The sequence below is a fragment of the Corvus moneduloides genome, chromosome 14 (genome assembly GCF_009650955.1).
Source record: "Corvus moneduloides isolate bCorMon1 chromosome 14, bCorMon1.pri, whole genome shotgun sequence".
Lineage (NCBI taxonomy): Eukaryota > Metazoa > Chordata > Aves > Passeriformes > Corvidae > Corvus > Corvus moneduloides.
In genome coordinates this window covers 12,444,889-12,458,105 of record NC_045489.1, presented here as the reverse complement: position 1 = coordinate 12,458,105, position 13,217 = coordinate 12,444,889, and the positions used below count along the sequence as shown (strand labels likewise).

General features: G+C 39.6%; 1 protein-coding gene across 5 annotated transcripts in view; it reads right to left on the bottom strand.

Annotated features, from left to right (window-relative positions):
• The window catches only part of COL4A5 (collagen type IV alpha 5 chain), an 80,953-nt gene that overhangs the window by 44,984 nt on the left and 22,752 nt on the right, over window positions 1-13,217 (bottom strand). For all 5 annotated transcript variants that reach the window (XM_032123787.1, XM_032123790.1, XM_032123791.1 and 2 more), the window contains exons 2-7: window positions 10,402-10,461; window positions 3,421-3,510; window positions 2,079-2,123; window positions 1,306-1,350; window positions 1,137-1,199; window positions 312-365 (exon numbers count right to left, since the gene is read on the bottom strand). In XM_032123787.1, coding sequence (XP_031979678.1) covers window positions 312-365; window positions 1,137-1,199; window positions 1,306-1,350; window positions 2,079-2,123; window positions 3,421-3,510; window positions 10,402-10,461 — 357 coding nt within the window. The remainder of the gene's footprint in view (window positions 1-311; window positions 366-1,136; window positions 1,200-1,305; window positions 1,351-2,078; window positions 2,124-3,420; window positions 3,511-10,401; window positions 10,462-13,217) is intronic.

The following is a 13,217-nucleotide window of genomic DNA, read 5'->3' as shown; positions in this document are numbered from 1 at the left end:
AGACTCTTTAGAGGTACTAAATGTCAGTAACAAGATCTTACTTCTCTGACACATATGCATGTATTTGTATTTTTCTGCAGGTGGTAAAGCATCTCAGCATGTGAAAATTCAAAGGGGTTTTTGAGATTTACCACAGCATACAGCAGAAACCTCATGTTCGTTGGACATCTAAAATGTTCTGATTAAACATTAAAAAAATTTCCTATTTATTAAATGAAAAAATGCAAAAAGAGGCTGATATTTATCTCATTTTTCACACTAGAAGTCTTTCTGTGGATTACAGGTAGTTGATTGGGAAATCTTTTACTTACAGGAGGCCCTTGTAAACCAGGAAAACCTGGACTGCCTGGGAATCCACGTTCTCCCTTAGGGATGAAGAAAATTATTAGCCAAAACCAAATCAAAACATAACAAAACCAGAAAAACAAATTTTCACTCAAAGTCTAGTGTCATTGTTAGCTTATGACTCCAGAATAGCAAATTGTATTGGAACAAGCTATAGAAAAATCTTAGTTAATTTATACAACTGATTAAAACAGAAATTTCCACAGTCACATGTTTCTGCATACTTCCAGGCAAAGTACTACACTACAGAGATGGAAAACCCATGGAATGTTATAGAAGATCAACTTTTCTTCTGGGAAAATCATAATGTGAAGCTAAGTAGCATGTCAGAATAAAATGACTCCCTCCAACAAAGACACTAAACCAGTATTTTCAATATAATATTAAAAAATTAAGAATTAAAAAGTCTCACTGCTAAGTAATGAGATTTTCTTGGTAGCAAGAGTACTACAATGACGAGACACAGCATCTGAGCTCATTATCAGACACACCTCTCAGTTGTAAGCTACACACTTAAGGATTTGAACACAGTTTAACTATATCGGCTACAGAGTACACAATGTTGTGTCTTGGTGCTGGCAATTTCTGGCAGAACTTGTGCTTTAAGTACCAGACAATGACCCCTTCTCTCAAACAGGTGTGTAAGTCTGAATTATCTTGGAATTACCTGCACAACTCAGTAACAGCAAGTACTGTGGCACTCAACAGACTAAACCTATTGGCTTACAGTCAGGAGAACAAGAACTCTTTACCATACTATTGCTGCATTAAGATTCTTAAAGGAATTCCACCTTTGTTCCATTGCATCCTGGGATACCCTGAGGTCCTGGTGGCCCATCTTGTCCTGGCAATCCCTTTAAAGTGGAAAAGAGGAAAGAAGAGTTAGATTGCAGGATGCTCTTCTGGGCTTGAAAGACAAAAGGGAACAGATTTCTATCTATACAGCCCATTCCTACTCACAGGAAGTCCTGGTGTTCCTGGAAACCCGGGAAGCCCTGGAGGTCCCTGGAAGGAAATTAACCACATTAACCACGTGTTTGAAACAGTATGGTAGGAATGGGTGTGCAAAAGGATTTACCTAGATTTCACTAAATGTAACTTATTTGTGCAAATTTAAGTGAAGACAGAAAGAGACATCTGGATCACCTGTAAAAAAAAAGAATGCCATGCTGACATGGCATTCAAGGTTCTTACCAATCTTTCAGGGAAATAGTCCCAAAAACATAGAAAAGACAATGCAGGGCTACTGAAGTAATAGATTATAGATATATAGAGAAAATAAATAAACACACATGGAAAATGCATGTGGCCAGTGAAGTCAAAGATGTATCAATTATCACCAGCTGAGGTGTTCGACAGAAAAAGCACAGGCACAACCTAAAGGACTTCCAGACAAGCCCACCTCTCCTGTATGGACCTTAGACATACTGACTCTACTTCAGAATACATTGAAACAAAGGTACTAGCACTTGTTTAGGTCCTGTATTGCAAAACAAATCAAGTAAGTATTGGAGCTGCTCTCCCTAATGAGTTTATGAAATACAAACAATATGTAAGATTGTATTAATTGTAAAAAGTAGTACAATCTCTTCTAGTTGGTAGGTAGACTGCTCTTCAGATTTGAGTCAGGTTTTTTTCTTGTCAGTCACCACTTCTGTTAGGACCCACTCAATGCCTGTCAGTCTTTATTCATTATTCCAACATATCACCCCTAAAACTGCATCAATACTTACTCTGATTCCTTTGGGTCCAATAGGCCCTGGAAGACCATCATCACCCTAAAAAACAACAAAACAAACAAGAACTCACACTCAAGCTGCAGTCAGTTGGTCTTTCTATCAAATTAAACAGTAAGCATAAACTGTTCTACATGTTAACAGTAAGTGGACTAAAAGTTATAGTAGTTGTTACTTCCTGCATTATAGGGTTCAACATTACTTTAACTTTTGGCGTTGGACTCTGAGCTGAAAAACATTTTTTCCAGCTGATTAACCATGATTTAGAGGAAAATTTTCCTAAAGGCCACGGTGCTCTCAGGTAGCTGACAATCACAGGGTCAGGCCTCCCATGCAACATCCTCCAGCGGCCTCTTGTGGGCAGAGCAGGGGAGCCACGATTCAACACGGATCAGACTGTACCAGGGTTACTTTGCATTATGATCACCACAGAATCACAATGCAGAACTTTCTATCAAAATCTTCAGAAAATGCATTCATAGAATAAAAATGTGACAAGAGTTTCTAGTCTAAAACTCCTGTGCTGTTTCACTCTTGTTATATACAATTAATCTTCTCTTTTAGTGCAGACTTCCTTTATGTTTTTCTTATCACCTGCCTATTTTTTTCTTTGCCTCTTTTTGATGTGCTTCTGTTAGGTTTATACCGTGAGCATTTATAAAAGAAATGGCTGATCCTGAATATCCTTATGTATGTTAAAGGCAAATACATTCAGAGGAATTTTACTGCTGAATTACACCATCTGAGTGTAATGATGCAATTCAGTAGTGAATAGAAATAAATGGAACCACTCCAGGGAAAGCCAGAAGCATTCCTCAGCTCTCTGCACATAGATTCAATGAGGCCCTCATTTGCATCACCCCACCCAAACCCAGCCCAGGAATCCCATCCCAGGAATGCCACCAGGTGCAAACAACAATTTACCTACCTGGTGGGAGTCCTCAGGGCAGCTGAGAGCAGAACTCTGCTCTTATCAGTGAACTAGGCTAAGCTAGGATCTCCTTAGTGCAAGGACTAACAAAGCTACATCACAGCACCTTGCCAAACCTGTTCTTTGATCCTAATGTGCAGCACCTAGTGAAAGGATACAAGTGCACAGATAGTGCTGGCAAGTGTTTGTGTAGACAGAAGAACTGGATAGGAAACTCAGAGCAATATTTTTCCACTGGCTGACTAGTCAAACTAATCAACCAAAAAAACCTATGTTATACCCCAACAACTGAAGATTTTTACTGTGAAACGAATGATAATCAGGAGTTCTGGAATTGCTTAGGATCAGCACCACAATTAAGCAAATGCTGCCCAGAACTTTCACGCCATTCAAGTGAATTGGACATACCTTTGAGCCTCTTGGACCAGGTGGTCCTTCTGGTCCTGGGAATCCAGGCAAACCTGGCTGTCCTTCCAAGCCTGGGAATCCCCTTTCCCCCTACAAAAAGAATAGGTGGTAGTGGAGGTGAAATATGACAGAAGCAAAATATGTGATAAAACACACATTTTATCTTTCTGCTTTTCTGTAGGAAGTCATCACACCAACAAACTAACACTGTGACTAAACATCTCACCTGCTTAACTACAGAAATTCCTGAACACAGACATGCATTACCTTTAATTACAGCACTGAAACCGATTTCATAGGGTGTTTATCCCATGCAAGCCCAATACAAGTAATTCTGCATGGAGCTATACAGTTGGTCTGCTACATCATCTGAAAAGCAAGACTGTGGAGGAGTATTACTATCTCAGGCCAGGATATGAAAGGGTTAGTGTGTCCCTGAAGGAGAGAGAATGAGGAATTCGGGAGTGCCAGATAAGGAAAACATTAGGCAAAACCAGATTTTGGAGCAAGCTCTGGCATGAATTGTGTTTGCACACTAAAAAAACACACCTCTGTACAAGAGGGATATCAGATGTGTGAGGGGCAAGCCAGGCTACACAGTGCCTAGTAATCTCAACCTGGTCACTCTTCTTCACATTTTTGTTAGAGAAAGTAGCATCTACAAATGGTTGCTAGAACAGATTTTTAGCAGAGGGTTGGCCTTGTGTGTCATCTAAGGCTGAAGAACTGTTCTCTAAAATGCAACTATGCCAAGGTCTCCACTCTAAACAATCATGGAGTGGGGAAGCCAAGGCCTTGAAAGAAAGAGGAACATGAAGCCAAACAGCTAAGAGAAACAGAAGAGGCACCAACAGATGCTAGTGAACTGTATGTAGTATTGAAACTGAAATGAGTATTTTCCAAGCCCACTTCGAAAGTGAGCAGCAACAATGAGAGCCTTGCATGAGGAAACTGTTGCTGGGGCAACTCCTGTGGAGTTTACCAGCAAATTACCCCCAAAAGCAAACAGATTGTTTGAAGGACGGTGCTTGGGGACAGCTGAGGGAGTACATCAGACATGTCCTATGGGAACTTACATCAAAGTTCAAAATAATTACAGTGGAAATAGCTGCATTACAATACCTATTTTTGATAAAAATTGGTTAAAGAAATGTGGCAAATTGGGTGGGAAGAGAAACCATGCTGATCCAGTTCTGAGTGTTTTTTTTTTTTATTGTTTTCTATTTAAACAGCCCATAGATGATTCCATAAGTGACAACAGTTTTCAGATGTTGCTTCTGCCCCCAGATTTTTCTTATTGCCCACACCATACTGATTTTCATGAAGATTTGTATGCTACAAATTTGGCAGAAAAAACTGCCTGCTCACTGCAGAAACATACTGAAACTGAAAAGAAACATACCAAGTCTTCAAAAAAAAGTCAATGTCAAAAAAGACATTATATCGTTGGAGATACAATGAGATTGAAGTTCCTGGTTAGTGTGCAATGAATTTTCTTATAAATGCAAAAACTCACTAGCCAGTTCTGCTTACACAGAAAGAACTGAGGAAGTTTGGATACTTCTTGTTTCAGACTGGAAGCTACTAAACTAAAATATAAATAGCAAAGGTTTAGGTCAACTCAGATCTCCTCTTCCAATCTTGAAAATACAAGATTGTTTCCATAGCAAAATAAAGATGCACCAGCTATAGAACCACCATTCACTTGGGGAATGGGTGAGGAGTCAAGATTCTGATCTTAATTGCCCTCAATCAGCTACACCAATACAGTAAAACTGCCAGCTCACAAGCTTGAACATGACTGTTGCTTGGGGGATAGAAAGAAAAAAATATAGTTGGGAAACACCCTAAAATTATGCTTTGCCGCAGCAAGATATAGCCAATTAAACAGGGATACAGAAAAATTCGGCAGAGTTCCATTTACTCTAATAATAGGACACAAGCAGGGATAGATGCAGTTTTAAAGCATGCACAAGTCATTCACATTTCTAGAATTTATTCTCCAAAATTACGTATTTATAAATAGACAGTATGGGGAGAGAAACCAGAAAAATTACTTGCATTGATGTGGTATACTTATGGCAAAAAAAAAAAAAAAAAAAAAAAAATTAAAAATTGGAGCAAAAAAAAAAAAAAAGAAAAAGAAATCAGAAAAGCAGTAGTTGAACAGCCCATTTTAATGCCTAAACACATGCAAGAACAGGGCTGTACCATTTCACAAGAGAGGCACATACTGGCTTCCTGTCCTTGCTATGAAAATAGTGAACTTTAGAGTCTATAACACTTAACTATGGGTGGCTGCTCAAAACTAAATTAATGTACAAATGTCCACAGTAATATTAAGATACACAGCATGGAAGAAGTCATGCCATAGCCACCCATATTGTTCTCCACCTTTCTAAACAATAGGGTGAAAATAACAGCTGTCTCAGATTATAATGCTAGCCAACAAATTCTTCTCAATTTGAAGAGCACTAATTTAACACATTTAAAACTACAGTATCTAATGAAGACATATGCAAAACAAACACAGTGTTAGAAGTGACAGCTTAATGCAGCAAAGAAATCCCCTCTGACAGGACTTGCATGCTTCAAAACATATCAAATTTCTTCAGGATGTCATCTGTGGCTTCTTTTGTAAGATGAAACAGTTGAGGATTAATGCTCAGTGGTCACTTATCAGGATTGTAAACATTTCAGTTTGCAGGGCCACATTCGTACAGTTCAGGTCAACAGTTACGAAGCACAGACACCTACCATGGAATTATTCTTGACAAAGTGATTAACTCCTTAGGAATTTGTATACAACAGTGAAAAGAAAAGCTGAGCTTGGATCACAACTGGACTAAATTTTATCATGATAAAGGCAGAAGGAAATAGGCATCTTGAGGACAAATATGGATAATTTTCTTCTGAGACTCAGAATTTCCAGGAATACACATCCAATGAGACCAATAGTATGATACCACAGAATATGTGGCTTCAGCTTGAGGTGATCAAATCAGATAACTGTCCCCCATATTTGTCAAAAATAGCATAATTAGCAGCTATTTTGAGGGGAAACTGCATCTTAGGTTCTGTGAAAAACAAGAGTCCCACCTTAAGCTAGGCGTTTCTATCACAGCCACAGCATTGTGCTGCAACATAAACTGTGTGAAGGAATTGATTAGGCTGGAAACTGGTAAAATTTACAAGGAAACTTCTTTTCAGTGAGATCAGCTCACCAACTGCTCTGAGCAGGGCCTCCCAAGCCCCAGAGGAAATTAGGACTACCTGGCTAGGGGAAGGTATGAAAACCATTTCAGCAGCAGCACTTACACAAAACCCAAAGTAGTCCTGGGCTAAGTGCCCCCAGCCCTGGGCTTTCGGGCTTTATCAGCTGGAGCAGCTGAGACTCAGTACCACCCCCTCCTCTTCTACCCCAGTCTTTAGCAAGCTGATCTTATCAGCAGCTTTGGATCTTCTTTTCACAAGAGGTAAAAGCAGCCCAATAATCTACAAGTCTTACTGGTTTGTTTTAGAAATTGCTCTGTGTGCAGCATCTGCCCTGTTTATTTCTTTAGCTAGCTACTCAGGAACAAGCTTTTAAGCATTAAAGCAGGTTCATCTCAAAAGTGCAGAGCAATATTTAAAACCCAGTTGCCTCAGTGAAAAGTATACACTTCCTATAGTTGAAGAGTAAGAGCAATTCCTATAATCACCTGTAAGTAACATTTTAATCATTCATTTCAACTTTAATACCTTTGCCAAATCCAGTTCATTTTTGAGCTGCTTACTTTGAGTAAAAGCAAACTGGCTCCCAGCTGCAATCGATTTTTATTGAGTTCTCTTTTCTTCATTATTTCATTTTAGGCATGCTTGGACTTCACTCATTTTACATTCAGGTTTAGTAAGGTGGGTTTGAGAAGACAAAGAAAACATAAGTGCACTGATTTTTGTCAGCTGTTGTACTGTGGGTTTCAAAAAAAGCTCACTGTGCTCTGATTCTTCTAGAGATAATGTGCTACTTATGCTACATGGGCACATGGCAGAGGCTGAGTTAAAGAAGAATCATTGGCAGCATGGGAGCAATTAAATTAGAGCTGTGGCTCCCCTAAGCAAGACAAGAAAATAGTCTTCCTATTTGTTACAGTTCAATTTGTATTCCTGTACCTGACCTGTTAAAATTGGGATACCCTAAAGGGAATGCTATGATGCTTAGGAAGAAGACTACTTGTGAGTCTCAGAAGGAATGCACTAGGCTCTGCTAAGCTGAACAAAGCAGCACTTCTTAGCTGACAATGCAAGTGAGCAGCGACTTGGATGCAGATGCCGGTTTAGGGCCAGAAGCGAAGCCCAGTGGAAAAAAAGGCAGGGCTCAGCAGAGTGCATTAAACAAGGCTCCTCCTCTCTTCCCAGTAAAGAACCAGGTTCCATATGCCTGACTTCCAGAACATCTTCAAATACATTGTCACACTCCTAGTGGGAGAATCAAAGAGGGGAGATTATATAAACAGCTCTTTGTCTAGTGCTCTTCCCACACCCATTAGGCAAGGAGCTGTAGGGTGTGACTCCTGGTTCAAAGGTCACTGCAGAAGGAAGCAGTATTGGATTTGGAAACTTAGATCAAATGTAGAGATCACAGTGATACACTGTGAGGGTTCAAGCTAATTATCTTAAGACAGCCATTGATGTCTTGTAGTAATGTAAGAATCTAGGAAGATTCAAACAAACAATTCAAAACCTAAACAAACCAAAACAAAGAATTTATAAGATAAAGCATTAGGATTTCAGGGACAGATCTTGGGGTTCCCCAGAGCTGAACTGCTGACTCCAGCAATGTAACAAATACTGAGGGCTTTGTAATTACAGGGCAACTAACATGAGGTGTGTGCATGTATGCTCAAACAAGTTCCACTTGCAACACATCATACCTAGGAATATGGGCTTTCTTTTCATCCTACCTTTACATAAGGTACATGATGGGTCTGCAAGCTTCAGAAGGGCTGTTTAAAAACCCTCTGGCATGCTTCAGGATTATGCTGTGTTTACCTTGGCTGCAGTGGAAATGAATCACAGTTTCCGAATTTCATGTCCATTCTAAGGACAGATTGCATTATATCCACACTAACCAGACAACAGCTGCTTGCTCAGTAAATTCACAAAATAGCTGTGACAAGCCCAGAAAAAAGCCAGCTTAGAATTATAGAAAGGTTCTCCAAAGCTGTACCTGCAACAATACCTTCTATGCATTGGGCATAGAAGTCTGATGGTTAAGTGCCTTCAAACGGAACCAGAAATAACTTGTGACCAGTGTTACGATGCATCTGGTTTGGGCACCTCCATCTGAAGACGCCCTAGGAACATTAACCAGGTTCATGTTTGGCTAACCAAATCTAACTTGGAAATCTTGCCATCAAGGGAATACCGTTCTTCACTAGGTACGTAAATTGGGAATATACTCAATGAACTAAAAGCAAGCAAATGCCAAGGAATGACCTCATCTGTCTGGAGCTATCTGGATGGCAGGTGTGGCATCAAGCGTTACCTGGAGTTTTGGACAGCTGCCTTGTTTAACCCGAGCCAATAGTAAAACTCTGCACCAGCACATTATAGTGTCAGTGCAGTGACTGATTGTTTTGCATTACTTTTGTTCATTTAAGGTTACATTTGTTTATGCAACTCAAAAACCACCCTTGAAATGTGTCAGAAATTAATCTAGAGCACTGAAGCCCTCCTAGAACCTTGCTAAGATAGGGTAAGTGGTTTGATAAGACATGCTTATCAAACTGTTATCAGTTCACATCTTTAAGATGACTCCACTGTATCTCAAGCAAACTGTTTACAAGACTGAGAGTGGAAGCATTTCTGGCAGCCTCTGCCCCTTGCAGTGATCACATCCCATTCATTCCCTGTGACAACAGCAGTGACATGGGAACTATTTAACCACAATTCACTTATAACCAGGCTCCTCACACTTGAGAAAAGGCTTGATTCAGGCAAGTACTGAGCTGTGTATCTACAGTGCACTGTAACTAAAAGAAATGCTGAGCACCTGCTGTATCCTCGAAGAAAAATATTGTAAAACAATAAGAAATAATGGTGACAAACGTGAAGTACTGTACAGATACACTGAGAACAGGCAGTGAGACTGGAAGTCAAAGCTGCAAGGAAGCAGGAAAGCTCCAAGATGTCAACATGCATCTCTTGGCCTTAGGACACCATCTGGGCAGACCAAAACAACTTGTTGCACCTGAATGAGGGACACAGAGATGCTTTTTGGAGTGGGGATGGTTTTTACTCTGCTTGATCCAAGAATACATGTTTGGCCATTAACTAGCTGCTTACTTGGGTGGCAGCTAACTGTGTTGGGAAAGCTGTATCTGAATTTTGTCACTTCCATGGTCCAGCTCACATCTAGTAACAGCAACCATCATCTTTGCATCCAACTGTGCAAATTACAAGGTGAAAAGCAGTACAAGTTCAGAACACCTTAGTGAGCATCAACTACTTATGAACTGGCAGTGCAAGAAAAGAGGGAAAACAACCCACACTCAATTTTAAAATCCCACTGAAGCATTACTAGCATAACTATTATTATACATTCCACACCTTAGCTTGTTAACACTAAGTAGTTAGTGTAGGCAGGCCTTGGCTGTAATTAGGAATTCTTTTTATTTTACTAGGATTTGTCTCTTCTCTGGTTTTTTGCATTTTTTAAAATTGTCAGGTAGATGGAAAAAATCTGTGCATTAATTCCCCACATTCTTGAGAAAATAATGATATGAAAATCTTACACTGTCAGATGGACCAGTCAGTCTGACTCAATATCTGAAACTGTTAATACAGCTCTGATGCCCACACTACCATCAAAGAAAAAAGATATGAGCAAGAAGCAAAGAACTATCATCCATAAGCTTCAGTTATCTTTAGCTGACATATGACTCAGTGGTTTGTGCACTGGTCTGACAGGTTAAAAAAAAAAAAAAAAGGATTATTTACCTTTTCACCTTTTACTCCACTGCAATCACATTTGGATAAAGATGTACATCCATGGCAAGCCTTTAAAGACATAAGGGAAAAATAAATGTTTTTAATTGGCAGAAGACTATATGAAAGCTTTAACATTGTCACAAAAAGTTAAAAAATTAGTCTACAATATAAACCTACAAAGTTCGTCCTCGAGCCATTATACAAGTGTTCAAAGCAGACACAATTAACTGGAAGTTCAATCAGCTTTGATAGTACTTATGTTTGTTTGTAAGTATTTTACAGTTAGTTTTAGACTTCCAAATTTATGCTTAAGGAGTACAATGCAACATCTATAGCCAAAAGCACCAGCACTTTATCAAACAGGCTCTTCAGCACATCTCCCGCTGAGAACAGCCCAGTTATGCTTCCCACCAGTAGATGTCAGGTTTTGCACAAGAGTTTAAACAAGCCTGAAGCTTCTGAGCATATTTGTGATAGTTATTAGACAAATACTACATGATTAATTCTTCCCCCCACAGCTCAGTTACTGAGAAAACCATTTTAAAAACTCTAGATTTCATGTAGCTGCATCCACACACCAGTGCAAAGCACGACAAACCAGCTATAACAGCCTCTAGCATAAGGTAACAGTCAGGTAACTGAGTGACAGTTGGATTTCAAGGGGTTCAGAGGAGAGGGATATAGAAGGTTGGTTTACAGAGAAGATTCAAGTTAAGTAACCCTTCCATACCACATTTGCTTAGTTTGTATTCTTCCACCCCCATTCTAACACAGGAATGTGTGTTCTTACAGCCCTGTGTTGATCTCAGGGTTACAGAAGTGAGATTTCTAGAAGAAATATTTTTTGGTAGAAGGTTTCTACATAATACATCTTTCAGACCTCTTTATAGTTAAAAACTATGAGCCATATTAGAAGATACACTACCTGAAATACTTCAGGGTTCAACTTGCTCTGAGAACAGGTGCGGCATTGTATTAAAAACACAAAGCATACGCTTTAAAAGTTTGAAAAGCTGAGCATCTGAGGTACTCCCCTTCAGTAATTGTCAGAGAACACTATGTACAAAGTTTCAATCAAGCAAGAAACCAGTCGGTATGTCAGATCTGAAATACACCCACACTTGAATTCTAGTCTTCATTACCACAGAAGCATTCAGAGACATGACCCATCCCCTACCTGGCTTTAGGAATGTCCTGGCTCTTAGCCTAAACATACTACCAAGCATCAGACTGAAAACACAGAAGTGGCTTAATTCACCTGGAGCTACAAAATCCCAGGATCAATTAAAGCATCTTGCAGCAAAAGGCAGAGCTTTGAGATTTAAGTCCAGCAGTAGTGTTACATGACATGACTAGGCTGTCTCTCCCGATCTTCCATGTGGCTTTTGTAACCAGTTTCTTGATTTTATGTATATGAAAACTCAAAATTCTTAGTTAAGAGGGATTTACTGAACCATTTCCTAAAATGAAATGGAACCTTCCTAGCCAGGCTTTCAAAGATCAGGCTAGACAAAGGCCTGAATAACCTGCCCTGACCTCATGGCTGTCCTTGTTTGGAACAGGGTGTTTGGCTAGATGTCCTTCTGATGTCCCCCTTCAATCCCAGTTATCCTAGGAATTTGGTATCTGATCTCTTTCACTTTTAAAAACGAGTTTTAAAAAAGCAAATTCCTTGTGAACCAGTTTCAAGATTAATCTCTTTAACAAAGCTTCGTTTAAAAGGGATTAACCATAGTTACATGCAATATTCCCTTCCCTCACAGTACAAACCTGGCTCACTGTGCCACACTGCTGATTCTGTATTACAAGGATAGAACAGTGAGAGCAACGTGGAAAACCTCTGCTGCCTCCAAGAGGTGGGGGAAAAAAATAAACTACATCAGTACTCATCAAAACCCACCAAAAACTGTGGTAGAACATACACGGGCTAAAATAACACACACACATGAAAAGCATGATCAAGATCCTACACAGAGGAGGGTTTATTCAGCCCATGGAACAGAAGAGACTCATTTAGTCTTCCTTACAGCTTCCAAAGAATGTTTCTAATAGAAATTTTCTCATTTTTCAGGTACAAGGGAACTGTTGGGGTGAACAGGGAGCAAGTGAAGTTGGGAGGGAAAAAGATGGTACGAGATTACACTGCTCCTTCACAAGACAAGTTAGAGGTGCACAATATTGTGAAGGTGAGTTTTCAGACAGTTAAGCTCAGGAGTCTCTGCCCTTTGCTACTGTATCTACACAGGAAAAATGCAGAAGACTACTTTGTTAGCACTTACACATCTTTAACAGTGGGTCAGCATCAAGACCACATGAAATAGATCTGATTCATAAAACAAATGAAATAATGAAATAATTTGGTATGGAAGGAACCATTCATAGCAGGGCAACTTAGGCAGTTTGCACAGGTCCTTGTCCAGTTGCACGTTGAATAACTACAGTGGTGGAGATCCCACAGCTGCTTTAGGCCCTGGATTTGGCATCTGCTTGCCTTCACATTGAAGCTGTTCCTCCACAAAATCTCTCACCAGAATTCCTTGTGTTGCAACTTGTATCCACTAAAAGTTTCATGTGTAAAGTTTCTGAAAAATGTGCTTCTCTTCCTTATTCTGTTTGAACCAAAGTACTTTCATTTAATCAATGTAGGGGTTCTTTTTAAACCTGTGACTATCTTCCAAAGCGACTTATATATTCAGACTGGATTTCTTATGCTTTGAGTAGCCTCTTAACCTGCATAATTAGCCTGTCTTGGAGAGTCAGGAGTACTTGCTGAACGCTTTTTGACAAATGGTTTTGGATATCCAGTTCAGATGCATTACTTGCAG